Here is a 22,760-nt window from a genome sequence, read left to right as displayed (position 1 = left end):
ACAACCACAGTAATCTTTTCACTGGTCTCCCAATTTCCTCCCTGTCCCCTTCAGTCTATTCTTAATACAGTGGCCAAACCAGTCCCATTAAAACACAGAATTGTTTTAATCCATTAAAAAACAGAATTGTGTTGCTCCTCCGCTCAAAATTCTCCAGTAGCACCCCATCTCATACAGAGTAAAAGGCAAAGCCTTACACTAGCTCATGAGGCATTACGTGATCAGTCCTGGTCCCACCTCTACTGCCCAACCTCTCTGACCTTGTCTCCTACTGTCCCTCTATTTATTTCACTGCCTTCCACTCAACCACAGTGCTCCCACCTCCAGTCTCTCCCATGAGCTTTCTTCTATCTAAAGCATTCTTCCCCATGGTTTCTTCTTTACCACTTTCAAGTCTGACTCAGTATAGCCTTCCTGGTGAGGATGTCCTATTTCAATCACTCTATTTAAAATTGTAACCTTCCCTTTAGCCCCTGGCACTCCATATCTATCATCTTTGTTTTTTTCTGTATGATCTGTGAACTATGCCATGTAACTTTAATTTTATTGTCTGACTATCCCTCAACAAGATCGTAAGCTTCATGAGTTCATATACCATGGTCTGTTTGGTTCACTGGTTCATCCCCAGTGCTATGAACATGTTTGGCACATATTAAACACCTCAATAAATAAACATCTGTTGAGTGAATCAGGAAAGCTGAGAAAGAGGGCATTCTCTTGGACCTTTAACAAAAGCAATTTGAACAGCATATTAAGCAGGTTGCACTGCTTAATATGCTGAAGTAAAGAGATTGTCCTTGCATGGAAGTACAGATGACCCTCTAAAAGCTCTGCCCGCACAGGAAGGTCATTTTCCCTAATGTGCCAACTGAATGGTGCATTCAGTGTGGCTGGTGGAAGATCTTGGGAAAAGTAAAGGGCAACATACAAAGCCTTGATTTTGAGCAAAGAAATCCCAGAGTGGCCTTGGCATTTGGCTGGGAAAGCTGATGAGACAAGGGCAGACACCTCACATGCCCTCACATGCTGAACCTAGCTGTCCCCAAGTCTCACCTTCTTTAGTGATGGCATCTGCAGTCTCTTTGGCCTTGTCCTTCAGTTCGTTCACCACACCATCTACCTGGGACTCGTGCTTCAGGAAGAAGGGCCGGATGACGCGCCTGTAGAGCAGTTCGGCCCCATTAGAAGGGCTCGGGGCCATGCACCACACCAGGAAGCCGCACTGCACAGAATGAGAACCAGGGTGGTGACTGGAGGTGGTGAGCACCCTGACCACACTCACTGCCACCACTACTCTGCCTCGGCACTGCCTCTGTCGCCTGCTCCAAGAGCTTGCCGAGTGTCCCTGCAGGCTACAGGAGAGCTTCCCTGAGGTCGGAAAACAGGACAGGTTGCCCTGGCAAGGAAAAGCCGAGACTGAAAAAGAAAGGCAAAACACACCAGGTCCAGCAGCTCAACTTCCTTCCTAACTTGGACCGCTTTTTCATTATAGCTACCGGAGGCTTTTATTAACTATAGCTCTTAAGAATCAGTTCTACAAAACATAGTACTTACTTGCACGTGTAAAGCCCTTGATGGATACACATAATATCTGTGAGCTCTCAGTGGGCTACCTCAGTGTTTGTCACATTTGTTCATTGTGTTATAGAAAAGAATACCCTGGCCATTCTTGAATTCTTCCCTTTTCGGAATCTCAGTTTTTAGTATATCTTAGTCTTCAAGGAATCTTTACAGTCAGCTCTTTGTCTTCTTTCACCCTGAATGTAGGTATCATTCCTAACTCTTTATGGCTCTACTTTGCCATTGAGATACAAAATAGACAAGAATTGTGCCTTTGAAACTAAAAAAAAACAAGAATTGTTACACTAATATTTATATCCAAAAACATTTGACTGTTTACTCAAATAGTAAATAACAACTCAGCACTTCAAGTCATCCAAGCAGTTTATTCCCCTATAAGATAGTGAGCAAAAAGGGAATATTCAGAGTGATATGCTCATTTCCCTAAAACTGAATAAATAACATACTGGGTTCTTTTAGTTTAAAAGATTCTAACTATACTATATTCACAGCCTAGGAGACGCTATAAAAAGAGAATCATTTCTTGAGATTCCAAATCTCTATTTACTACTTCTCAAAAACTAAAAACCTCTTAATTTCTTATGCCATAAATTTAACCTGCAGCCTTAGTCCTTGTTATTCCAAACCAAATAATATACTCAAATAATAAAGAAACTATGCTGCTTTCCTAAGATAGTCTTTTAAGTTTGCTCTAGAGATGTGAAACTGGAAAGGGGCTAATAACTGATAATAATAGAGAGCTTGAGCTCTCTAAAAATGCACATATTTGCACATGAAAGCTCACTCCATCAGTACATGTTGGCTCTGAGAAATCTGTATGACATTTTGAACTTCTGTTACACTCAAAATACAAAATAAAATGCAAGTTCTCCATAAATTACTCTCTCTGGATTTATTATATGAACTACAAACTCCAGAAAAGTAATTTTCATAAATGAGAATTTGTTACAGACACACATGAGCAGGGGGGGGCAATGCTTTCAAAAGACAGGTTATTAGACTACATTAAAAAAAAAAAACTATGGCTATATGCTTCTTATTAGAAACACTTAAGACACAACCAATTAGGAACACTGAAAAATAGGATTAAAAAAGATGCATCAAATACCAACTCTCAAAATAGCACACATAGAAATATTAATAGTACATAAACATCACTTAAGGCAAAACAAACAGTGGTAAATAAGGGAAACAATTCACCAAGAAAATTCACGTGAATCTATATATCTTTGAAATGTGTAAATTAAATATAACTTTATATATTTCATATAATTATAGCTTTGTATAATTTATAATTATATAATTATCTTTACTTCCAAATATAGCTTTGAAATATATAAATTAAATAATTAGAATTATATACATAAATGGACAAACTCCACAATCAGTAAATTGTAACACTTCCATCAAAATTGATATATCATACAAGCTAGAAATTAGTAAGAATACAGAAGAACACAAAATTAAAAGTCTTGATCTAAAGACATATATAGATCTCTCTACCCAACAAACAGGGATTCTAAGATAATTATAAACAATAGTATATAGAAGTTAAGAGAATGGGCTCAGAGAAACTAAGTTCCAATCCTGGTTCTGCCACTTACTAGCTAGGCCAACCTTGTGCAAATTAACTGCTTAAGTCTGTTTTAACTCTTTAACATACGTGCTAATTGAATTTTTTTTAAATCTACCTCATACAGATTTTGTGAGAAAATAATAAACATTTGGAGCATCCAACATAGTAGGGGCTTTGTCTCTGTTCCAAGACTATTGTGTCTTCTACCAACATCCATGAAACAGTTACAGGCTAACTTATTAGCTTTAAGAGGGGTAAAATCAAATGCCAGAACCAACATACACACTTTTTAAACAATTATTTTTGTAACTCTCCTTTTACTACCTGAAATGAATTCAAAGTAATGATACAATTCATTACACATATAATTACAAACAAAAAACAAGATAGTTTTCTAACTGCAATATAAAGGAAAAATAAAGTGAAAGTAATTTATAATAAAACAGTATTTCGATGTTGAAGCCAATGTACATGTTAAAACCAAACTATACCAGAAAACACCATAAAATACTCATTAAGTAGGATTAGTGACTATTAACAGCCACAAACAAGATTACCTGCAAGTATTCCCAAGAGGCTGAGTATCTCCAGACTAGAAGGACTGCACAGCCTGCCTTCCACATCAGAGCACTCAAGCAAATGCAGTTCACTGCCAGAATCTCCAGGTTATGGTTTTAAGCCAACCTCCCTTTACCTTTCATACCCCTGATGTGTGGCAGACTCCAAAAGTCGCTTACTGAGCACAGTTCTGGGAAAATGGAATATTCAGAGGTAGGAAGGCAAAGGACAGGAAAGCATGACAGCAGGAAGGGGAAGGGCAAAGATTCAGATTAGCCATCTCGTAGTCTCACTGCACACCTGTATGCGGCCACCCGAAACCACAGCGAGCCATCACATATACAATGGCGGAACACCTTCCATGACAGGTCCAAGCACTAGAATGGAGCCACTTCCCTGAGATAGCCTCAGGACCTCAGTATGTGTGGGCAGTTCTGTGTTTCCCCTTTAGTTTCCCAGTGACTGCTCTAGCACGTGCCAGGCTGGATCAGCTAGCTGTCCTAGTGAACTGTAAGAAAATGTTGCTAGAGAAACTTTGGTTTTCTTAACTACACATGTGCATTAATCCAAATAGAGAACTAAGTGATTGCATTTTTCACTGGCTTTAGCTCTCATTTCCTCTGCTTGGAGCCAAGCTAATTTCAGGCAGACCTTACAGACCATTTCTGTAGTTAACATGTCCCTGTGGAAGACCTTTGGTTTTTAATATCCAAACATTCATACAATGTTTCTATTGGTTGCTTATATACGTATACATACATACACATATATAATATATAAATAACTAAAACAACAGAACATCTTAAAATGTGCAGGAAGAGGAAAAGTTACATTCTTGACATAGCAGAATTCCATGTGGAATTGAAGAGTATGCAGAGGGCCCAAGGGCTGTGCCATGTATTATAGCATCCAAAGCAAGTTTCTTACCAACTACATTAACTATTTGGAAAGCAGGAAGTGATGTTTTTAGCACCTAACATCCTATCATATTTGTAACTTACTTGGAAGTACTTTTACCTATGTTTTATTAATATTTAGAAAATTGGCATGGACTTTTAGATTAACATGTAACACAGGTTTTACCATTTAAAATGCATATATGGCCAATTAATATATGATAAAGGAGCCATGGACACACAATGGGGAAATGACAGCCTCTTCAACAGCTGGTGTTGGCAAAACTGGACAGTTACATGTAAGAGAATGAAACTGGATTACTGTCTAAATCCATACACAGAAGTAAACTCTAAATGGATTAAAGACCTAAATATAAGTCATGAAACCATAAAACTCTGAGAAAAAAACATAGGCAAAATGCTCTTGAATATAAACATGAGCAACTTTTTCATGAACATTATCTCCTCAGGCAAGAGAAACAAAAGCAAAAATGAACAAGTGGGACTATATCAAATTAAAAAGCTTCTGTACAGCAAAGGACACCATCAGTAGAACAAAAAGGCATCCTACCTTATGGGAGAATATATTCATAAATGACATATCCAATTAGGGGTTGACATCCAAAATATATAAAGAGCTCATGTACTTCAACAAACAAAAAGCAAATAACCCAATTAAAAAATGGGCAGAGGATCTGAACAGACAGTTCTCCAAAGAAGAAATGCAGATGGCCAACAAACATATGAAAACATGCTCCACATCACTAATTATTAGAGAAATGCAAATTAAAACCACAGTGAGATATCACGTCACACCAGTTAGGATGGCCAACATCCAAAGACTAGGAACAACAAATGCTGACAAGGATGCGGAGAAAGGGGAACCCTCCTACACTGCTGGTGGGAATGCAAATTAGTTCAACCACTGTGGAAAGCAGTATGGAGGTTCCTCAAAAAACTCAAAATAGAAATATTGAACCAGGAATTCCACTCCTAGGAATTTACCCTAAGAATGCAGCAGCCCAGTTTGAAAAAGACAGATGCACCCCTATGTTTATCGCAGCACTATTTACAATAGCCAAGAAATGGAAACAACTTAAGTGTCCATCAGTAGATAAATGGATAAAGAAGATGTGGTACATATACACAATGGAATATTATTCAGCCATAAGAAAGCAAATCCTACCATTTGCAACAAAATGAATGGAGCTAGAGGATATTATGCTCAGTGAAATAAGCCAGGCGGAGAAAGACAAGTACCAAATGATTTCACCCATCTGTGGAGTATAAGAACAAAGGAAAACTGAAGGAACAAAACAGCAGCAGAATCACAGAACCCAAGAATGGACTAACAGTTACCAAAGGGAAAGGGACTGGGGAGGATGGGTGGGAAGGGAGGGATAAGGGCGGGGAAAAAGAAAGGGGCCTTATGATTAGCATGTATAGTGTGGGGAGGGGGCACAGGGAGGGCTGTGCAACACAGAGAAGATAAGTAGTGATTTTACAGCATCTTACTACGCTGATGGACAGTGACTGTGAAGGGGTATGTAGGGGAGACTTGGTGAAGTGGTGAGCCTAGTAAACATAATGTCCTTCATGTAATTGTAGATTAATGATACCAAAATTTAAAAAAATAAAAAATAATAAAAAATAAGCCAGGCAGAGAAAAACAAGTACCAAATGATGTCACTCATCTGTGGAGTATAAGAACAAAGCAAAAACTGAAGGAACAAAACAGCAGCAGAATCACAGAACCCAAGAATGGACTGATGGTTATCAAAGGGAAAGGGGCTGGGGAGTGTGGGTGGGAAGGGAGGGATAAGGGGATTAAGGGGCATTATGATCAGCACACATAATACGGGGGGGGGGGCCTGTATTATACTTACAGGGTATAAAGGTAAGTATAGCAAAGAGAAGATAAGTAGTGACTCTATAACATCTTACTACAATGATGGACAGTGACTGTAATGGGGTATGTGGTGGGGACTTGATAATAGGGGAATGTAGTAACCACAGTGTTGCTCATGTGAAACCTGAGCATAAGATTGTATATCAATGATACCTTAATAAAAAAATAAAAAATAAAAATAAATGGTAGGAAACAGTCTCCTGGCTGGAATTCCTACATAGAAGATGTGATTTTCAGGAATGGATTATTGATGTAGAGACAGTGCCCATAGTATAACCATACATATCAAGGTGAAGTGGAAATGACTGACTGGATTAGGAATCAGGAGGGTTGGTATCTGTCTTATGCCTTTAGGTAAATCAAACATCCTCTCTATGAATCAATTTCTCTTCTGTAGGATTTTTGGGAAGGCAGAGATTAACATACTTGAAGGAAGTACACAGATAGTAGCAATAGTGGACCAGGTCCTACAGTTCAAGTCACTGAGACTCTCTGAAATATCACATGCTTTTGTAGGTATCAATGCTTCAGCAATCCAGAGAAGTGCATTCATTTATCTTTTCTGCATGAATTAAGGGAACACTACCCAACAGGACCATAAGCAAGGGTCTACATTTTTGTACCTCTCCAGTGTACTTACTTCGTAGGCTATATTCCAGACTGTTCATTCAGTTCTTTCCAGGGCCCTCCAGCTATTGTCTTGAGACAGTACAATAATTACTGTTCTCTGCCTACATCCTGATCATTTTCCAGTTCTCAAATGAAATAACTTACTTGTATTAAAAATAAAGTTAATTACTGCCCAACTCTCATGGTGATATTCAGCTGCCAGCTTTTACAACTCCCTTTTCTCAATCTCTGCTACTATTCCACAGCCCAGAATACCCACAGCTACTTCCTAATCAAGGGCTGTCAGATACCAGCTAATGATAACTCCCAAGAGCAAACACAAGCCAGCTCTTACCTATTGTTCAGAGTCCGTGCTATCTTGATTCTCGGCATTTTAGCACTGACACACTAAATACAAACTATAACAGGCCAGATAATTCTATTGCTTCCACCATCAAATTTTTCCCTATAAGATGTATTTCCAAGGTAGAGAGATGCTATATGCACAGTTTGGGACTAGTCTGGTCAGAACTGGGAGTTAATGTCAAAAATACATATATTTCAACACCACCCTCTTGATAGGCTACAATAATTTGATAAGAAACATTAAGTCTTAGGAAGCCTTTCCAATGCAGCCACAGAATAGCAAAGGGCTAAAGTTAAACCAACGGCTTGGCATGCACAAATAAAGGCTAAAAAACAACACATGAAGGGAAGATCTCTCTCATCTTTGCCTCCTACCAAGTTAAGAAGAGAAATGTTATGCTCTCTGTCAGTGGGTGAAAACAGTACAGGTGACAGGATCAGGATTTAAACTTCCCAGAGTTTATTCAACTTCATTTAAAAAATAAATCTAGAAAATGATTTGAATGAGGGTGAAGAGGAGGCACAAAGATACTCACTCAGCATTAGATGCAAGTGCAAGATAAATGTCCTAAATGTCTACTAATGGGGAATGAGCATATTATTATCTATAATGATTAGACAGCTATGTCAAAGAATATTGAATGAGAAAATACAGTATTGTGTTAACTGAAAAAAGTGAGATACAGAATCATATGCAATAGGTCTCAATCATACATTTAATAGTCAAGACAATAATATATCCACAGTTCTGGGTGTGTTTATGTACACAAACCAATATATTTGTACATGGAGTGAAAAAAAAAAGGAAGACTACCCTGAGATGGTAACAGCAGTAGGATTACAACAGATACTGTGTTTTTCCGAATCTCAAACAATCTCAAACATGCATCAAAACACACACACACGAATATAAACACTATAACAGCAGGGACTTTGTTTTATTCACCAAAGTATCCCCACACACAAACAGAGAACAAATTCTGGCCTGCAGAGGTCCTAAATTAATACCTGCTGAATAAAAGAATGAACATACACTACTTTTACAAGTAGAGAAAAAAGGGCTTTCACATTTATTTTTAAACCCTTCTGCTCAAAAGACAGATCTCAGGGTCAAAGTCCTGAGCATACATGATCCACTGTTTCTGGCTCAATACCTTGTATGGTATCGTTTTATTTATTTATTTGTTTGTTTTTATTTTTAAAAAATTTTTACTAAGGTATGATTGATATACACTCTTATGAAGGTTTCACATGTAAAAACAATGTGGTTACTACATTTACCCATATTATCAAGTCCCCCCCATACCCCAATGAAGTCACTGTCCATCACTGCAGCAAGATGCCACAGATCCACTATTTGCCTTCTCTGTGCTACACTGTTCTCCCCGTGATCCCCCATGGGGATCTAAACATAATACCCCTCAATCCCCTTCTCCCCCTCAACACCCCTCCCTTTGGTAGCCACTAGTTCATTCTTGGAGTCTCTGAGTCTGCTGCTATTTTGTTCCTTCACTTTTGCTTCATTGTTATACTCCACAAATGAGGGAAATCATTTGGCATTTGTCTTTCTCTGCCTGGCTTATTTCACTGAGCATAATACTCTCTAGCTCCATTGATGTTGTTGTAAATGATAGGATTTGTTTCTTTCTTATGGCTGAATAGTATTCCATTGTGTATATGTACCACTTCTTCTTTATCCATTCTTCTACTGATGGACACTTAGGTTGCTTCCATACCTTGGCTATTGTAAAAAGTGCTGCAATTAACATAGGGGTGCATATGTCTTTTTAAATCAGAGAGGTTGTATTCTTTGGGTAAATTCCAAGGAGTGGGATTCCCAGGTCAAATGGTATTTCTATTTTTAGTTTTTTGAGGAAACTCCATATTGCTTTCCACAATGGTTGAACTAATTTACATTCCCACCAGCAGTGTAGGAGGGTTCCCCTTTCTCCGCATCCTCACCAGCATTTGTTGTTCTTAGTCCTTTCGATGCTGGCCATCCTTGCTGATGTGAGGTGATATCTCAAAGTGGTTTTAGTTTGCATTTCCCTGATAATTAGTGATGTGGAGCATCTTTTCATGTGTCTGTTGGCATCTGAATTTCTTCTTTGGAGAACTGTCTCTTCATATCCTCTGCCCATTTGCTAATTGGGTTATTTGCTTTTTGGGTGTTGAGGTGTGTAAGTTCTTTATATATTTTGGATGTTAACCCCTTGCTGGATATGTCATTTACAAACATATTCTCCCATACAGTAGGATGCCTTTTTGTTCTGTTGATGGTGTCCTTTGCCATACAGAAACTTTTTAGTTTGATGTAGTCCCGTGAGTTCATTTTTGCTTTTGTTTCCCTTGCTCAAGGAGATGCGTTCAGAAAGAAGTTGCTCATGAATATATTCAGGAGATGTTTGGCTATGTTGTCTTCTAAGAGTTTTATGGTTTCATGACTGACCTTCAAGTCTTTAATCCATTTTTAGTTTACTTTTGTATATGGGGTTAAACAACAATCCAGTTTCCTTCTCTTGCATGTAGCTGTCCAGTTTTGCCAACACCAGCTACTGAAGAGGCTGTCATTTCCCCATTGTATGTCCATGGCTCCTTTATCGTATATTAATTGACCATATATGGTTGGGTTTATATCAGGGCTCTCTACTCTGTTCCATTAGTCTATGGGTCTGTTCTTGTGCCAGTACCAAACTTTCTTGATTACTGTGGCTTTGTAGTAGAGCTTGAAGTTGGGGAGCATAATGCCCCCAGCTTTATTCTTCCTTTTCAGAATTGCTTTGGCTATTCGAGGTCTTTTGTGGTTCCATATGAATTTTAGGATGATTTTCTCTAGTTTGTTGAAAAATGCTGTTGGTATTTTGATAGTAATTGCACTGAATCTACAAATTGCTTTAGGCAGGATGCCCATTTTGACAATATTAATACTTCCTATCCATGAGCATGGGATGAGTTTCCATTTATTGGTATCTTCTTTAATTTCTCTTAAGAGTGTCTTGTAGTTTTCAGGGTATAGGTCTTTCACTTTCTTGGTTAGGTTTATTCCTAGGTATTTTATTCTTCTTGATGCAATTGTAAATGGAATATTTTTCCTGATTTCTCTTTCTGCTAGTTCATTGTTAGTGTATAGGAAAGCAACAGATTTCTGTGTATTAATTTTGTATCCTGCAACTTTGCTGAATTCAGATATTAGTTCTAGTAGTTTTGGAGTGGAGTCTTTAGGGTTTTTTATGTACAAATATCATGTCATCTGCAAATAGTGACAATTTGACATCTTCTTTACCAATCTGGATTCATTGTATTTCTTTGTTTTGTCTGATTGCCATGGCTAGGACCTCCAGTACCATGTTGAATAGAAGTGGGGAGACTGGGCATCTCTGTCTTGTTCCTGATCTTACAGGAAAGGCTTTCAGCTTCTTTCTGTTAAGTATGATGTTGGCTGTGGGTTTGTCATATATGGCCTTTATTATGTTGAGGTACTTGCCCTCTATATGCATTTTGCTGAGAGTTTTTATCATGAATGGATGTTGAATTTTGTTGAATGCTTTTTTAGCATCTATGGAGATGATCATGTGGTTTTTGTTCTTCTTTTGGTTGATGTGATGGATGATGTTGATGGATTTTCTAATGTACCATCCTTCCATCCCTGAGATGAATCCCACTTGATCATGGTGTATGATCCTCTTGATGTACTTTTGAACTCTGTTTGCTAATATTTTGTTGAGTATTTTTGCATTTATGTTCATCAGGGATATTAGTCTGTAATTTTCTTTTTTGGTGGGGTCTTTGCCTGGTTTTGGTATTAGAGTGATGCTGGCTTCATAGAAGGAGTAAGTATTCCCTCCTCTTCTATTTTTTGGAAAACTTTAAGGAGAATAGGTATTACGTCTTCTCTATATGTCTGATAAAATTCATCAGTAGATCCATCTGGACCAGGGGTTTTGTTCTTGGGTAGTTTTTTGATTACTGATTCAATTTCTTTGCTGGTAATTGGTCTGTTTAGATTTTCTGTTTCTTCCTTTGTCAGTCTTGGAAGGTTGTATTTTTCTAGGAAGTTGTCCATTTCTTCTACATTTTCCAGCTTGTTAGTATATAGGTTCTCACAGTATTCTCTTATAATTCTTGTATCTCTGTGGGGTCCATCATGATTTTTCCTTTTTCATTTCTGATTCTGATGATGTATGTAGATTCTCTTTTTCTCTTAATAAGTCTGGATAGGGGCTTATCTATTTTGTTTATTTTCTCAAAGAACCAGCTCGTGGTTTCAAGTGATTTTTTCTATTGTTTTAATCTTCTCAATTTTATTTATTTCATCTGTGATTTTTGTTATGTCCCTCCTTCTGCTTACTTTGGGTCTCATTTGTTCTTTTTCTAATTTCAATAATTGTGACTTTAGACTGTTCATTTGGGATTGTTCTTCCTTCTTTAAATAGGCCTGGATTGCTATATACTTTCCTCTTAGAACTACCTTCGCTGCATCCCACAGAAGTTAGGGCTTTGTGTTGTTGTCATTTGTCTCCACATATTGCTTGATCTCTGTTTTAATTTGGTCATTGATTCATTGATTATTTAGGAGCATGTTGTTAAGCCTCCATGTGTTTGAGAGCCTTTTTGTTTTCTTTGTACAATTTATTTCTAGTTTTATACCCTTGTGGTCTGAGAAGTTGGTTGGTAGAATTTCAATCTTTTTGAATTTACTGAGGCTCTTTTTTGTGGTCTAGTATGTGGTCTATTCTGGAAAATGTGCACTTGAGAAGAATGTCTATCCTGCTGCTTTTGGGTGTAGAGTTCTGTAGATGTCTGTTAGGTCCATCTGTTCTAGTGTGTTGTTCAGTGCCTCTGTGTCCTTACTTATTTTCTGCCCAGTGGATCTATCCTTTAGGGTGAGTGGTGTGTTGAAGTCTCCTAGAACAAATGCATTGCATTCTATTTCCTCCTTTAATTCTGTTAGTATTTCTTTCACATATGTTGGTGCTCCTGTATTGGGTGCATATATATTTATAATGGTTATATCCCCTTGTTGGGCTTACCCCTTTATGTAATGTCCTTCCTTATCTCTTGTTACTTTCTTTGTTTTGAAGTCTATTTTGTCTGATACAAGTACAGCAACACCTGCTTTTTTCTCCCTGTTGTTTGCATGAAATGTCTTTTTCCATCCCTTGACTTTTAGTCTGTGTGTGTCTTTGGGTTTGAGATGAGTCTCTTGTAAGCAGCATATAGATGGGTCTTGCTTTTTTATCCATTCTATTACTCTGTGTCTTTCAATTGGTGCATTCGTTTCATTTACACTTAGGGTGATTATTGAAAGGTATGTACTTATTGCCATTGCAGGCTTTAGGTTCGTGGTTATCAATGGTTCAAGGTTAGCTTTTTTAGTATCTTACTGTCTAACTTAACTTGCTTATTGAGCTATTATAAACACAGTCTGATGATTCTTTATTTCTCTCCCTTCTTATTCTTTCTCCTCCATTCTTTATATGTTAGGTGTTTTAATCTGTACTCTCTTGTGTTTCCTTTGACTGCTTTTGTGAGTAGTTGATTTTATTTTTTGCCTTTAGTTAGTATTTGGTTGATCTGGTTTCTGTGCTGTGATTTTATTTTCTCTGGTGACATCTATTTAGCCTTAGCAGTGCTTCCATCTAGAGTAGTCCCTTTAAAATATCCTGTAGAGGTGGTTTGTGCGAGGCAAATTCCCTCAACTTTTGTTTGGGAATTGTTTATTCCCTCCTTCATATTTAAATGATAATCGTGCTGGATACAGTATTCTTGGTTCAAGGCCCTTCTGTTTCATTGCATTACATATATCATGCCATTCTCCTCTGGCCTGGAAGGTTTGTTTTTGTTTTTTTTTTTATTTTGGTATCATTAATCTACAATTTCATGAAGGACAGTAAGTTTACTAGGCTCCCCCCTTCACCAAGTCCCTACCACATACCCCTTCACAGTCACTGTCCATCAGCGTAGTAAGATGCTGTAAAATCACTACTTGTCTTCTCTGTGTTGCACGGCCCTCCCTGTGCCCCCCCACAATATACATGCTAATCGTAATGCCCCCTTTCTTTTTCCCCACCCTTATCCCTCCCTTCCCACCCATCCTCCCCAGTCCCTTTCCCTTTGGTAACTGTTAGTCCATTCTAACTGCTGCTGTTTTGTTCCTTCAGTTTTCCTTTGTTCTTATATTCCACATATGAGTGAAATCATTTGGAACTTGTCTTTCTCCAGCTGGCTTATTTCACTGAGCATAATACCCTCTAGCTCCATCCATGTTGTTGCAAATGGTAGGATCTGTTTTTTCCTTACAGCTGAGTAATATTCCATTGTGTATATGTACCACATCTTCTTTATCCATTCATCTCCTGATGGACATTTAGGTTGCTTCCATATCTTAGCTATTGTAAATAGTGCAGCAATAAACATAGGGGTGCATCTGTCTTTTTCAAACTGGGCTGCTGCATTCTTAGGGTAAATTCCTAGAAGTGGAATTCCTGGGTCAAATGATATTTCTATTTTGAGCATTTTGAGGAACCTCCATACTTCTTTCCACAATGGTTGAACTAATTTTCATTCCTACCAGCAGTGTAGGAGGGTTCCCCTTTCTCCACAACCTCACCAACATTTGTTGTTGTTTGTCTTTTGGATGGTAGCCATCCTTACTGGTGCGAGGTGATATTTCATTGTGGTTTTAATTTGCATTTCTCTGATGACAAGCGATGTGGAGCATCTTTTCGTGTGTCTGTTGACCATCTGAATTTCTTCTTCAGAGAAGTGTCTATTCAGCTCCTCTGCTCATTTTTTAATTGGATTATTTTCTTTTTGTTTGTTGAGGTGTGTGAGCTCTTTATATATTTTGGATGTCAACCCTTTATTGGATCTGTCATTTATGAATATATTCTCCCATACTATAGGATACCTTTTTGTTCTATTGATGGTGTCCTTTGCTGTACAGAAGCTTTTCAGCTTGATATAGTCCCACTTGTTCATTTTTGCTTTTGTTTCCCTTGCCCAGGGAGATATGTTCAAGAAGAGGTCACTCGTGTTTATGTCTTAGAGATTTTTGCCTATGTTTTTTTCTATGAGTTTTATGGTTTCATGACTTACATTCAGGTCTTTGATCCATTTCGAATTTACTTTTGTGTATGAGGTTAGACAGTGATCCAGTTTCATTCTTTTATATGTAGCTGTCCAGTTTTGCCAGCACCATCTGTTGAAGAGACTGTCATTTCCCCCATTGTATGTCCATGGCTCCTTTATCGGATATTAATTGACCATATATGTTTGGCCTGTAAGGTTTCTGTTGAGAAGTCTGATGATAGCCTGATGGGTTTTCCTTTGTAGGTGACCTTTTTTCTCTCTCTGGCTGCCTTTAATACTCTGTCTTTGTCTTTGGTCTTTGCCATTTTAATTATTATATGTCTTGGTGTTGTCCTCATTGGGTCTCTTGCACTGGGAGATCTGTGGGCTTCCATGGTCTGAGAGACGATTTCCTTCCCCAGTTTGGGGAAGTTTTCAGCAATTGTTTCTTCAAAGACACTTTCTATCCCTTTCTCTCTCTTTTCTCCTTCTGGTACCCCTATAATGCAAATATTGTTCTGTTTGGATTGGTCACACAGTTCTCTTAATATTCTTTCATTCCTGGAGATTCTTTTATCTCTCTCTGCCTCAGCTTCTCTGTGTTCCTGTTCTCTGATTTCTATTCCATTAAAGGCTTCTTGCACCTCATCCAGTCTGCTCTTAATTCCTTCCAGAGATTGTTTTATTTCTGTATTCTCCCTCCCAACTTGATCCTTTAGCTCTTGCATATTTCTCTGCAGGTCCATCAGTGTGGTTATGACCTTTATTTTGAATTATTTTTCAGGGAGATTGGTTAAATCTATCTCCCCAGGCCCTCTCTCAGGGGTTGTCTGGGTGATTCTGGACTGGACCAAATTCTTCTGCCTTTCATGGCGATAGAGGTAGTCATAGGCAGGTAGCGTGTGTGTTAGCTGGGAGAACAAAGTCCCTTCCTGCTTGCTGGTCGCCGTGCCCTTCTCTGCTGCCTGTGCCAGTTACCCACACGCTGGGAGCAGGCTCCGGCTTAATTTCCTGAGCCATGGTGGGTGGGGCAGCTCAGAGCCCTGCGGGGAGTGGCCGGCGTGCCAGGTGTGCTCTCTTGCAAGAACAGCGCCCCTTCACGCCCTGTTCTGTCTTCCTCTGCCTGCGCAGGGCAGCTGCTCGCCAGCAGTGGCTTGTGGATCTGGCCCGGGCGGCTGCACGCTGGGAGGAGGCTCTGGGCTGCTACTTTGGGCGCAGCCGCTCCCAGGCTGCTCTGTTTATCTCACTGTTTATCACCGTGAGGGGCTTCAGAGCTGCGTTGCCTCCCAGGGGGTTAAGGTGCCTGATGTTCCCCAGGATTCCCAGCTGCTGGGCTGAGTGTGCCAGGACAATTCCATCCAGCTGTGGGACCCCTGTCCCTTTAAGACTCAAACAGCACTCGCTTTTCTTTTGTCCCAGGGGAGCCGGCTGCAGGGACCCGCTCGCAGATTTTACTTTTCCGTTTCCCTAATATCCAGCACACCATGCAACGTGTGTCTGTGCTCCCAGTGCGGATTACTAGGGCTGATTATTTAGCAGTTCTGTGCTTCCACTCCCTCCCCACTCCAACTCCTCTCCTCCTGCCGGTGAGCTGGGGCGGGGGGAGCGCTCACATCCCGCCAGGTCATGGCTTGTATCTTACCCCCTTCGTGAGATGCCAAGTTCTCACAGATGTAGATGTAGCCTGGCTGTTGTACTGTATCCTCTGGTCTCTCTGTTAGGCATAGTTTATAATTTGTTGTATTTTTAAAAATATATATGGTTTTGGGAGATTTCCGCTGCCCTACTCACGCCACCATCTTCCCAAAATTCTCATGCAGCAGGCCTCTTTTTTACACTCCCATACAATTACCATGAGATTGTAGCAATGGCACAGGTAAGCCCTATCCTGGTCCTTAAAATGGGGGTATTCTCCTACACACACTGCAATTCAGAGGCTTTTTCTCTGTGTGTTCACTGAAGCCACTCAACATATGTCACTACTGCAAGAGGGAAGCATTTTGACTGACAGCATAATTAATGTTTAATTATCTCAAGTATATTATGTATTTGCAACATATGCAGTAAATTTACTCTCTCATTCTCATCAACACCAGGATGGGAATGCAGCATGGGACTACTAATGGATGCACATTCATTTTGCTATTAGGCAAGAAAATTTACTGCAAAGCAATTTTTGGAATGTACTTCAAAACCAAATAGAAATGATTTAGTCATTCTCTCTTATTCTGGATCCCTTCTCTACCTCATGGGAATTAGCAGAGATGACTAAGAGAGTGCTGAAGTCAGGACTGTTCATGTTTCAGAAGTTGGAGATCAGATAACTGGTGTGAATGGTTCTACAAACAGGATATTGTTCACTGTAGCAAGCAGGTGAGCCCAAGACAAAAGCCAGGTTTCTTTCCTTTAGTGACTGCACTGTGACATCACTACCATAAGATGGGTCTTATTAAGGGCTTCAAAATTATATGGAGTTTAAAATATGTGACTCCAAATTAGTGCATTCCAGGACCTCTTCTATGGATGACACTTGAGGAATCAACTGAAGACAGCATGTACAGTTTAGTGAGAAAGCAGCACTCTATTAAAAGGTGTGGGCCTCTTTTCTCATTTGCCTCTGATGCAAGTTTGGGGTCAATACAGGTCCCGTTAGCAATGAGTTTCACCTTCTTACAGTCCTACCTCACACGAAGGCTGTGTTGGTAACCAAGGCTGGTCATCTACAGACACCCAGTGTGGCAGGGATGGTCCCTGACTACCGCACTGACCAAAGTCACTACCATGACCTCCTCAGAGAGCCCATTTCACATCTTCTTTCTCCAAACCTATGTAAGGATTTTTTTCCTCTAGAAATGATCCCTACACATCACGGAATGATCAGTGGCCTGCCAAAATCTGCAATACTTCTACAGCAAATGTGGACAACACTGCATGAAGCTAGGATGCTGGCAAACTAATAGCAATGCCTGTCTGGGTCCTAGGATTTCCACCTTCTATTATATCAAATGCAATTTGAACACCCAGTTGCTCTGGCTGTTTCCAAAACAGTATTCTTGTCCAAGAACATAGACATGTCGAGTCCTGTCTTCCTGTTTATAATCTGAGACACAGCCACAGATGTCTAACATTCAAGCACTTTTTCCTATTCCATGTATATTGGTCCTGAGATGGAGTTTATTTTAGTGGTAGGGAGAGAGGTTCAGGAAAAGCCAACATACCTTCAGCATGTAGTAGAAGGGAAACCATGACAAGAAGAGGTCAGAGAAGAATTCGGCAATGCTGAACACACCATACACCACCCAGTAGGTCAGCCACTGGGTATCATCTTCTTTGTTGGGACTCTCTATGGCTTTGATGCTGAAATGCAATACAAAAGCAAGTATATCGCATGATAAGATATTAGTGAAACATTTTCAAACAATTATGCTTTCATAGCCCGCCCTCCAACAGCAGGAGAGAAACTCAGCAATGTACGTGCCATGTCATAAGATGCAAACGTACATTATAAAGACAGGAAGCAATGTGGAGATTTCAGGACAAGCCCTTGTAACTACTGTTACCAGTCTTCTGGTTAGCAGAGACCACAGCTGTCCACCCCCTGGATCTCCACCCTGCTCAAGCCTCCACTGAGACCCCAAGAGTACCCACAGTGACCAGGAAGCAGAGTAATCCCCAGTCCCAAGTGGGGCCCTGCCACTAGGGGTGTAGTAAGAATTTACTCATGGTAACACAGTCCTTAGGTACCTTTAGTAGCTGAGGTACATCAGGGGTGAAGAGGAATTTCCATAAAGGAACTTCTGAAACATAGTTCAGACATGGCCCAAAGCCTGTAACATACTCCTAACAAATGTCACATTTGGTTCCAACTGTCATTACGTGATACTCAGGCTGCGGTCTCTCCTTCCCTCCCCTCATCAGTTAATGACATGACTTTCTCAGTACCAACTACTGCTTAAACAAAATTCATTCTGCAAATGAATGGAAATACATTTTTAAAAATCTTCTTTCACGTCTACATCACAGACGTTTCTTCCAGTCCTGGGAATCTCATCATTCTAAACTTGAATTCTGTAATTTTTTATCCCACACTAATGTATGTCTGGACACTTCTAACTGAGCTGTACCAAATTACTAGTAAATTAGAAGAAATCTGAATCTTGTTTAGCTTATGAGATGGGTTAACTTTTGAAAATACAGTGGCTACTTGGTCAAATGGATTCCCCAAAGAGACAGTTGGGCTGCTGAATCATAATGAATCATTCTCTAAGAAAACCTCTGAGTTAATTAGAAGCAGCTATGGGTACATGAGTGTTTTAGGAAAATAACCCAACAGGGAAAAGTTTCATCTGAATGAGATGCCACTAATGACATGAGGAGATAAGAGAAGATAAGGAGAAGTGATGAGGTGAGCATGCTCTGAGCTCATGAGGAACCTAATGATTATTTAATTTAGCCTTCATAATAGGCCTATGGAATAGATATTGTTATTTTCATTTTTGAAAGGAATAAAATGAGGTTTAGGGAAGAAAAATAACATGTGCAGCACTGGGCCACAGCTTTTCACTTTTAACACAAGAATCATATAAAGTGAATCTAAGACAGGTGATTATAAAATAATAGCTTGTAACATGCAACTATGTCTGTGAGCTTTCCTCAGATGGAAGCTGGCTAACGTAATAGAAGGCCAAAGGAAAAGTGTAGGCCAGCACATTAACCAAAGAGCTAACAGTACACCTTACACACATAAGGTCTTCCCCTGTGCTTTACTTGGTATAGAGCATCATTTATCTACTTACATATTTAAGTGGATTTTTAAAGCTACTAGTATGATAAAAACTTCTTTATTATACATCCAACCTGGGTAGAGGGGATAAATAGCTCTATTTCACTTAAGGTCTTAGTTTTGGGAACCAGAGCAGTCCATGACTAAGTAAACACACAAGAGCCAGCAAACACACATTTCATGAAGCATTCTAATACTTTCAATCCCATTTTACCTCACTGTTTTTAAGATGTTAGTCAAGATCCTCAGATTCAAAAATGGAAAAACTACTGTTAACAGTTCAAGTTCAATGCTTCAAGGCATTAAAAAGTGGTTAGTTCCCTAACTTGTCAGTAATATGAATTCAAAAGTTTCCACGCCAGTACACTTGGAACATCATACAGTCACACTGAAAAGTAGAAAGAGCTCAAAGCTAAACACACATTGATGACAACTTTGGAGGAAACCAACACGCATGAAAGAAGACAGGAAAAGACCACAGAGCCTTATTAAGCTGAAGAGATTTTTTTTACAGAATTACTTGTATTACTGAAGCATTTAGTTTTAATTTAAAATAGCACAGTGTTCATTTAAAAAACATATCTACATATTATAACATCCTAAGCTAGTCATAACAAGAATGAACGTAAGAGAGCTCATCCACTGAGACTCAGAAAGGTGAAATGCCTCAAACCAGTCACAGCCAGAGAAAAACAGAGCTTCCAACTGACTGAAAGCTATTTTCTTATATACTTCCTTATCCAAGTGAGTGGACACAGGCAATTCTTTTTTTTTTTTAATATTTTATTGCTAAAAAATGCTAACCATCATGTGCTTTCAGTAAGTATAGTAATCTTTTTTTTTTATTACAGTATCACTGATACACAATCTTATGAAGGTTTCACATGAGCAACATTGTGGTTACTACATTCACCCCTATTATCAAGTCCCCTCCCACCCCATCACAGTCACTGTCCATCATTGTAGCAAGATACTATATAGTCACTACTTGTCTTCTCTGTACTATACTGCCTTCCCTGGGACACACACAATTCTTGCAACAAAACACTCCACTGCCTTGAACACACACTAAATCATATTTCAACTCAGTGTATCAGAATGAGGATGAAGCAACTTACCAGGCATATAGGGGATTTGAGAATCTTAAGATGTGCTCTCTGCCCTTGAGTCATTTGCAGTCTGACCAAAACGGCAAAGCTAAATAGTGGGGAGGTAGGAACCTAATGATTATTTAATTTAGCCTTCATAACAGCCCTATGGAATAGATATTGTTATTTTTGTTTTTGAAAGGAAAAAACTGAGGCTTCGGAAAGAAAAATAACATGTGCAAGGCTCCCAGCTGCAAGTGGCAGAGGCTGGATTTACACCTGACACTAATGAAGCCTGTGCCTGTTCACCCTCCCAGGCTGTTTTCCTAATTTGGAGAACTCACCACCAGCCTACACAGTACTTAGCAAAATGTCTGGTACTAAGAAGGCATTTAATAAAGATTTATTGCATTAATATAAATACAAAAGGAGTTTATAATCTTACTTTTAGAAGGGACCACAGGGATCTAGCCCTATGTTGGAGAAAAGCCAAGCTGAGAAAAGTTAGACTGGTCATAGAACTGACAACTAGGAGGGAATGTCTTAGTCTCAGGACCGTGCCCCCTCCACCCTGCTCGCCCAGATGCTGGGGAGAACCTTCACAGGTGAACAAGACAGTGTTCAGGCTCGGTGCCCTCATTCGCTGGTTCTCAGACTTACATGATGATCCACATCCACCCAGGGAACTAATGAGAAAGATACATGCCCAGGTCCTCTTCAGACCTAGACATTAAGACTCTGGCACATCAAGCACAGGCCTGTGCTTTCATTCTATGGAAGGGATTCTAATGCACAGCCAAGTTTCAGACCCACCAGCTCAAAGAACTCCTCCTCCATGTCATTTTTAGGAAAGAAAAAAGAAATGCTGCTTTGGGTCCAATCAGCTATAGCCAGAGGGCAGGGGACCCTCATTCCAGCAATGAGTGAGAGGCCAAGAGAGAAGAAAAGTTGGACACGGAAGGCAAACTGAATGAGATCTCTGCTACGATTAGAATGAGTCAACTCTACTATGATCTAGAACAGTCACATGAGCATTCTCCAACTTGTAAGAGAATTCAAAATAAAAACATCTAAACAAACCTGCTTGCTAAGATTTCAAGAACTGCACCTGAAAGCCCTATATTTGTTTAGGTAGGCCCTGGACCACCCCCAGGGCTTTCAATCCCAAGCTAACCCCTAGAGGAACCTGGAACTGTCCCAGCAGCAGCTGGCAACTCCAGCCGCCTCTCCACAGACCTGGCCACCCTCTTACTCTCTCCAGTGCTGCGTTACACTCGAGGCGGATATGTCAGCGGCCCCACAGCCTGACTCCAGGATCAGAAACACTCCCAGGGGCACATTCACAACAGACACCATGGTCTGACACTGCTCTCTGCACTTGCGTACTTCCAGACTTGCCACTGACTCAACGCCTGGCCACCTGGGCTCCATATGGTGGTGTCTTTGTCCTCTCTCCTGAGCCACCTATCACGTTCCAAGGACAGGGCTCCGCTCCCTCAAGCAGGTGGCAAAGGAGAAGCAAGGGCTAGATACGCAGCAGACACATGGCTGTCAATACCATGTGATGGACACGCCCAGGAGTTCTAAAAATTCACCAAGCAGAATTAGAAATCATAGAATGTTGAGTTGGAAAATATCTTAGGTATGAACTAGTTCAAATTCTATATTTTATAGACCAAAAAAAGTGAAGTTTAAAGAGTAAAGGTTGATATTTAAATGAATTTCAACTCAAAGATTATAGAAGCATGTGTTTACACATTTTTTAAGGGCAGCAATGCACTGTTTAAATACATTTTGGTATGTCCATACAATGAAATATTCTGAAGTCTTTAGAAAGAATATCACAGGGAAAGATAGCCAAGATATAGTATTGAGTATAAAAAGGAAATTCCTAATTTTGTGTTTAACAACAAAAGAGACAGACATGTTTGCGTATGTTCAGAGACCAAGAATGGTGTCCAGAAATACATATTTCAGATTGTGTAAAGTTAATCCTTAACACTGGCAGAATTTTACTTTTTAAGGGTTTTTATAATGAGCATGTGCTATTTACAAAAGTAAGGAAGATGGTTTCTATTTGGAAAAAAAACCAGGCACCAGACTTTCTGCAAGTACTTCCTCCTGTAAGACTAGGTCTCTCTTTATGGCTTTGTTAAAACAAACACTAATGTGAACATCAGGCACATTCATTTAATCTCTCTCTTGAGGAAAAGCTCCTGATTTTCTTACAAATTCTCATAACAATGATCAGACACAATCTGTGTTTGAAAGCATTAAAAGGACTTGAATATACACATACACAGAGAAAGATATATAGAGAAAG

At 39.5% G+C, this 22,760-nt stretch overlaps 1 protein-coding gene across 1 annotated transcript in view; it reads right to left on the bottom strand.

Moving 5' to 3' along the window:
- The window catches only part of REEP5 (receptor accessory protein 5), a 41,163-nt gene that overhangs the window by 6,000 nt on the left and 12,403 nt on the right, over positions 1–22,760 (bottom strand). The window contains exons 3-4 of the mRNA XM_036886869.2: positions 17,785–17,923; positions 1,054–1,222 (exon numbers count right to left, since the gene is read on the bottom strand). Of these exons, the coding sequence (XP_036742764.1) occupies positions 1,054–1,222; positions 17,785–17,923 (308 nt within the window). The remainder of the gene's footprint in view (positions 1–1,053; positions 1,223–17,784; positions 17,924–22,760) is intronic.

This window comes from Manis pentadactyla, chromosome 2 (genome assembly GCF_030020395.1).
Source record: "Manis pentadactyla isolate mManPen7 chromosome 2, mManPen7.hap1, whole genome shotgun sequence".
NCBI lineage: Eukaryota > Metazoa > Chordata > Mammalia > Pholidota > Manidae > Manis > Manis pentadactyla.
Note: the sequence above shows the minus strand (reverse complement) of the source record. Positions and strands in the feature narration are given on the sequence as shown.